Raw genomic sequence first — 6,422 nt, forward strand, 5'->3', positions numbered from 1 at the left:
CCTGACAACGGGAATTCCATCCCACAAGGTGTCCTCTGCCTTTCGTGTGCAAGCACACACGCAGACACACACACACACGCAAGTAAACGTATTTTTTTAATTAGGAAAAAGCTGCAGACCCCCTTCCCCATGGCCCTGGCCCTCGCTGTAACCAGTGGGTCCCTATCAGTGGGTCTCCATGAGTGACACTCAAGAGCTCGGCATATGGATGATGGGTGGGGATGCTCACTGCTAGAGCTCAGTTTTCCCGTGTGCTGTAGGTTGAATGTGAATGACTCAGTAAGTAGGTGCACTGTGCCCTGGTCTGACTGTCCACACAGGGACCACACAGCTATCTGAGCCAGGATCCTCAGCCCAGTGACTGAGTCTGCTTCCTGCGGTCACACAGCAAAGTAGACCAGTGTGGGTGGGATCTGTGGTTTGTATTGAAAGAGCCCACAACCTCCACTGCCTAGAATCCTCCAGTGAGGGGCTGAGGGCGTGGTCATGGTGGAGCTCCGCCTAGAATCCCCAGTGAGGGGCTGGAGGCGTGGTCAGGGTGGAGCCCCGCCTAGAATCCTCCAGTGAGGGGCTGGGGGCGTGGTCATGGTGGAGCTCCGCCTAGAATCCCCAGTGAGGGGCTGGAGGCGTGGTCAGGGTGGAGCCCCGCCTAGAATCCTCCAGTTAAGGTTGTCATTTCCCTACTGTATGCCCAGCCTTGGATTCCATTCCAAGTTGTTTTTGTTTTTTGATTTTTTTTAGATTTATTTATTTATTATGTATACAGCATTCTGCCTCGATGTATGCCCGCACGTCAGAGGAGGGCGCCAGATCTCAGTACAAATGGTTGTGAGCCATCATGTGGTTGCTGGGAATTGAACTCAGGACTTCTGGAAGAGCGGCCAGTGCTCTTAACCTCTGAGCCATCTCTCCAGCCCTTGTTTTTTGATTTTTTTTTTGAAACAGGGTTTCTCTGTAGCTTTGGAGCCTGTCCTGGAACTAGCTCTCTTAGATCAGGCTGGCCTTGAACTCACAGATATCCACCTGTCTCTGCTCCCCGCCCCCCCCCCAGTGTTGGAATTTAAGGCCCCTTACAAGCTTTTTGTGGTTTGGGTTTTCGTTGTTTGTTTGGTTTCAAGACAGGGTTTTGCCCTGTTTCCATCAAACCCACTGGGACCCATTGATTACAGCGAGGGCCAGGGCCATGGGGGCTGCAGCAGGTGGGGGCCACCTGAGCTGAGATGGTTGTCTGTGCTTTGACTCTTTGGAGGGATCTTGGCTTTGTGTTGTGGCCCAGGCGGTGGCAGCAAACTCGGATAATCCCTCAAGAGCTGGAGGCTCAGGCCACAGCGCAGAACCAGCCAGCTCTCATCTTGGCGGACATTTGAATTTGCTTTTCAAGAAGTCACTTTAACAGTTCCCCTTTTCCTACTGTACAGTGTGGTGTTGGTTCTTGATTCACAGGTACTTCCGTGTAGCCTTCACTATCCTGGAACTTGCTCTGTCAACCAGGCTCGAACTCACAGAGGTCCGCCTGCCTCTGCCTCCGAGGGCTGGGATTAAAGTTATGCGCCACCAAGGCCCGGCCTCCATTCCAAATTTTATATCAAAGATGTGCCCTTTTCATAAACATGCTATGCCTTCTGTTCATTTCTTTTTGTTGTTGTTATTTTTTTTGTTTTTTTTTTTCGAGACAGGGTTTCTCTGTGGTTTTGGAGCCTGTCCTGGAACTAGCTCTTGTAGACCAGGCTGGTCTCAAACTCACAGAGATCCGCCTGCCTCTGCCTCCCAAGTGCTGGGATTAAAGGCGTGCGCCACCACCGCCCGGCTTCTGTTCGTTTCTTTAATCTACTATTGGTTCTTGTTGATTTCCAGAAACTTTATATACTGTGAAGTCAGGCTTTAGGTGTCGACTGTCATGGGTTTTCGTCAGCTTTGTCCCCGTTCCCCTGTGTGTTTGGGTTTAGGTGTTGTCAGCTATTAATCTCGTAATTAGAGCCTCTTGGATTTAATGTCACCCAACACAGCACACTGAGATGTATGATTTTCCTGTGTATTTTCCTTGTTGGGGGGTGTGTGTCAAGATCCCACTCTATAGACCAGGCTAGCCCTGTTCTCTCAGGGACTCCCCCTACCTCTGAAGTACACAAAAATGTCACTTGTGCTGAATTTTTAGAATGTTTTATTTGTTTTTCTCCGTGGAATCAAATTTAACACCTTCTAGAGTGTTCTCTCGGCAGAGCCATTCCTGGGTGAGTGTGCATCAGGAGACTTGTGACAACATCATCTTACAAGGCGCCAGTGGACAGAGACACTCACTGAGAGGCTCTGGGAGAGACAAGGTTGCCCATGACAACGCGGAGTCTGTGTCAGAGGGAAAACTGCTCCATCCTGTGGGGCAGGCAAGGAAGACGCATGCTGCATGCTGGGTAAGCGCCCTGAGATGAGATGCTTCTGGCTCCCCCAAAAAGGGCTGCGAGGATCAGGAGGCTGAGGCTACCCCTTTTCCCACTGGGCCCTTGCTGAACTGTGTGTTAGGTGGTAGTAACTGTGGGCAGTTGGGAATGGTGAACTCTTAGTCATCCCCTGAAGCCCTAGCTCCAATGGCCTCATGAATGATATTCTCCCAGCCCAACCCAGATGGGATCTGTCCCCCTTACTCAGGCCGTGACCACATAGGCTGGGGAATCTGTCCCCTGTCCCCAACTAGAGGACCAGGGATGGCGAAGGCCCAAGACTGAAGTTTCTCTGGGTTCCACCAACCCATAGGCAGTGCAGTGTAGATTAGGGAGAAAGTTCTGGTAATGGATGTGCAGGTTACACTGCTCTCCTTTCGTTCCTCTTCTCTCTCTAGCCTCGCTCCCTCCACTCCAGCAACAGGGCCAACTCCCTGCTTCTCCAACACACCAGGGTCTCTCCTGCTCTGTGGTTTCTGCCCCAGGGTCTTAGCACCTGTGCAAAGACAGGAAAGGTTGCAGTGGAGGCCGGGGCAGAGCCAACAAACGTCACCAGCCCTCCTCCCTCCCCTCCTCGCCCCCGTGGGCTGCTCCTGCAGCAGGGCGTGCCTGGGAAGGGGTGGAGGGGCGGGGGCGGGTGGCCTAGCCGGTCTGGCAGGAGCTGGCCTGGGGAGTCTCAGGCTGGCGGCGGCCATGGAGGGGCTGCGTCGCGGGCTGTCGCGCTGGAAGCGCTACCACATCAAGGTGCACTTGGCCGACGAGGCGTTGCTGCTGCCACTGACCGTGCGACCCCGCGACACGCTGAGCGACCTGCGCGCGCAGCTGGTGGGCCAGGGCGTGAGCTCGTGGCGCAGAACCTTCTACTACAACGCTAGGCCTTTGCCAGACCACCAGACGGTGCGCGAGGCGCGCCTACAGGACGGCTCTGTCCTGCTGCTGCTCAGCGATCCCAGGTGATTAGGGAGAGAACCTGAACTGGGGACCTGAGCGGGGGGGGGGGGGGGGGGGGGGGGGGAGTCTGAGCTGGGGACCTGGGCTGGGGGGGGATCTGAGCTGGGGTCCTGGACCTGGTAGGATCATGGGCTCTGGCTTATGGAGGATGGCCTGGTGGGTTGGTGGTGGCTCAGGGATGGGGTGAGAGAGACCGCTGTGCTGGGTCCTGTTCTCTGTCCCATTGGCTCCGTCGGTCTGTGGTGTTGGCTCCAACAGCGGCTCTTGGTACTCCCTTTCCTGGGTCCTTGTCTCTATCTCTGCAGATCTCTGCGCCTCCCTTCCATTCCTGTCTCTCTCTGCGCCTCCCTCCCCGCGTTTCCTCAGACCTCTGTCTGTCTGTCTCCATCCCTCCTTCTGTGTCTGTCCAATTCCTGTTGGAAGCGCACAGAGCAAGCAGCTCCCAGCCCCGACCCCGTCACAAGGGGGGGGCACGACAGGACGACACTGGTCAGAGTGTCTCTAGTGAGACTAGGTGGTGTCTTCATGAGTACAAACACTTTAGCTGAACTCCGGGCTACCTGGAAAGGAAACCCAGCGGTGGCTGCTTTTGTCTTAACCTGTATCTTTCTTTGTGACCCTTCAGGTAACTGGGTCCGAGTTTGAGCCATGATTTTTGGGACGCAAGTTGGCTGAAGGAGCAAACTGGGCAGGGGGCGGCACACTTCTGTCTTCCTGGGAGCCCAGCCTTATTCCAGGTAAACCATTCAAATGGGCACCTTAGACATGGTAGAATCCACAGATGGGAACACTGAGGGCCTATGAGACACTGACCTTACTCTCCCACCTCCTAATGCTGGCTTGGCACTATTGCCGCCAACTTGCTGTGTGACCTTGCGAAATTCCCTGCTCCCCTCTGGCCTCACTGTGATGCAGGCCCAGACTGACCACACTTGGGTGGCAGGATGTTTGCTTGTGCTCTGCCTGCAATTCCTGTAACAACCACCAAGGTGCACTAAGGCAGCTTTGCCTGCAATTCCTGTGGCGTCCACCAGGGGGATTCAAGCACTATGGCTGTCTACAGGAGAAGGTCTCCAAAAGTCCTGGGTGACCACTGCACTCCCCATCCACACCCAGATCCAGGCCATTGGGAAAGGGTTAAAAGGGTCACTGGCTGAAAGTTGCTGGTTCACATCACTGGGACCACATGTTCCTTGCAGATCCTGGTGCTGGGCTCCCAGGTAGATGTGACACCTGGGCCCAACTGATGCCCACTGCCTCCCAGATGCTGTCCAGTCCACCAGCAAGGAGTCTTACGGTTTCTCCATGGCCTTGGGACCAATCCCTCCCCTGGGAGCCTCCTCCACCACCTGAATCTTCGGCTGTGCCTTCATCCAGGAAGCCCTCCATCAACAGGCACAGTTCCTTCTTTGGTGACCCACAGGGCTCCTGCTCAGAATGGTTCTGGCTACAGGAGGATCTGCTGGGGTCATGACCAAGGAGACTCTGATCTGAGGGGACTCGATGAGCCTACGCATGTGCAAAGTGATCTGCCACGGACTGTGGATGCTCTCCTCCACAGCCCAGGGTTGGGTGCTGTGCTGAGCCTTCGGGAAGCCCCTCCCCCATGCTGTGGGCTGCATGGTGGGCCCAGAAGGCAATGCGCCCTAATTAAGAGTTGTACAGGCCTCAGGGTGTGGAGGTGGGGACTGAGTCTTGGCCTTGGGGAGCTGGGCTACTGGGCATGCACAAGTGTGCCGGGGGCCTCCGGGGTCTCTTCCTCCCCCCAGTCTCCTTTGCTCGGCTGTGGGGGTAGCAGCAGTCCCTGCGGGGGGGGGGGGGGGGGGAGTTCCGTGGCCTCAGCCATGGGGGATAACTGGTGGGGGGAAGGGCTGGCATGGGGGGGGCGAGAGAAAGCATTTTGACATTTAACAAACACTATGTAAATTGAATGCAAATCACATGCAAATCACCACTCATTCCTTAAGCCCTACAGCCCTGGTGTGTTCAGAAATAATAATGTAGGGCCTGTCCCCTGGTGCCTATCCAGCGGCCTTCCCTCCCTCTCTCCCTTCCTCCTCCCCTTCCCGGCTTTGATCCAAGGCCTCCCAGCCTGAGGTGGGTGCACACACCAAGATGGGTTCCCTGCATCCTGTTTTTATAGAACCAAGGCCCACAGAGGCTCTGGGTCTGCCCTGAGGCCCCAAAGCCACGAATTCCTGACTTCCTGTGCCCTTTCTCCAACAGTCATCAGAAGCCACCGTGGACAGAACATGTGACCCACCCAGGAGGCTCAGGCTGCTAAGCATGCTTGGCCCACAAGCTCAGCTTGCTCCTTGCCTCCTGAGGTCCCCGTGAATTCTGGCCATAGGTCCCTCTGCTTTTTTTTTTAAATGTACAAACTCCTATATATCCTACAAAGGCCTACTTTCGGTGTCCCATTTTTACATAGCCATTCTTGATACTCCAATAATAGCCACCAGTTCCCCCCACACCTGGCCCTGCTATGCCAGCACTGAGCTGCTGGCCTAGACCTGAGTCATGAGACCAGGTGGTGTCAGGCTCGTTGGTGAACTGGAGCCCCAAGGTCATCCAGTCTGGGCTCTAGGTATAGGGGGCATTTTCCACGCGTTCAAATAAAAAAAGACTGAAGAAGAAGAAGCAGGTGCCACTCCCTTTCCCAGTGTCTTTGTGCTGGTGTCCGTGTCCGCCTCCCCCACCCCCCACCATTTCTACTTCCGGTGATCCAGGCAGCTGCCCATTCTCCCTCCAGGGCTTGGCGAGCCTCAGACCCCACCCAGCCAGCAAGCCCTGGCTGGGGTAGGAAGTTTCGGTGAGACTTGGCAGCCTCTCTGGTCTCACTGAGGCATGTGACATTCAGGGAGGGGCCGACTGCTGCCATGGGGCCCACGCACACACGCTGCACATACGCTGGGTGCTGGCCAACCGTCAGCGTGGGAGGAGGGTGGATTCCACAGTGCTCGCTCTGCTATCAGAGCATTGGCTGGAGACGCAGCGGGGCTACCAGGGACAGCAGCCTGTCTATGGACATTCATC

At 55.6% G+C, this 6,422-nt stretch overlaps 1 protein-coding gene across 2 annotated transcripts; it reads left to right on the forward strand.

The window, feature by feature from the left end:
- The first annotated feature begins 2,873 nt into the window (after positions 1-2,873).
- Positions 2,874-5,999, forward strand: Tincr (TINCR ubiquitin domain containing). Of its 2 annotated transcripts, XR_012907279.1 has the most exons (3): positions 2,874-3,388; positions 4,012-4,123; positions 4,586-5,999. XR_012907279.1 is itself a non-coding variant. In XM_075943577.1 (1 exon), exon 1 carries the CDS (start codon positions 3,129-3,131, stop codon positions 3,390-3,392), a length of 264 nt encoding a protein of 87 aa, XP_075799692.1. In that variant the 5' UTR covers positions 3,005-3,128. The 2 variants fall into 2 exon arrangements, 1 of the variants encoding a protein (XP_075799692.1); XM_075943577.1 differs by lacking the exons at positions 4,012-4,123; positions 4,586-5,999 and having other exon boundaries at positions 3,005-3,392.
- The last annotated feature ends 423 nt before the right edge of the window (positions 6,000-6,422 follow it).

Source organism: Microtus pennsylvanicus, chromosome 12 (assembly GCF_037038515.1).
Source record: "Microtus pennsylvanicus isolate mMicPen1 chromosome 12, mMicPen1.hap1, whole genome shotgun sequence".
NCBI classification, from domain to species: domain Eukaryota; kingdom Metazoa; phylum Chordata; class Mammalia; order Rodentia; family Cricetidae; genus Microtus; species Microtus pennsylvanicus.

What these genes read in the sequence shown, in the direction of transcription:
- Tincr (XM_075943577.1), top strand. Translation starts at nt 3,129, where the DNA reads ATGGAGGGGCTGCGTCGCGGGCTGTCGCGCTGGAAGCGCTACCACATC.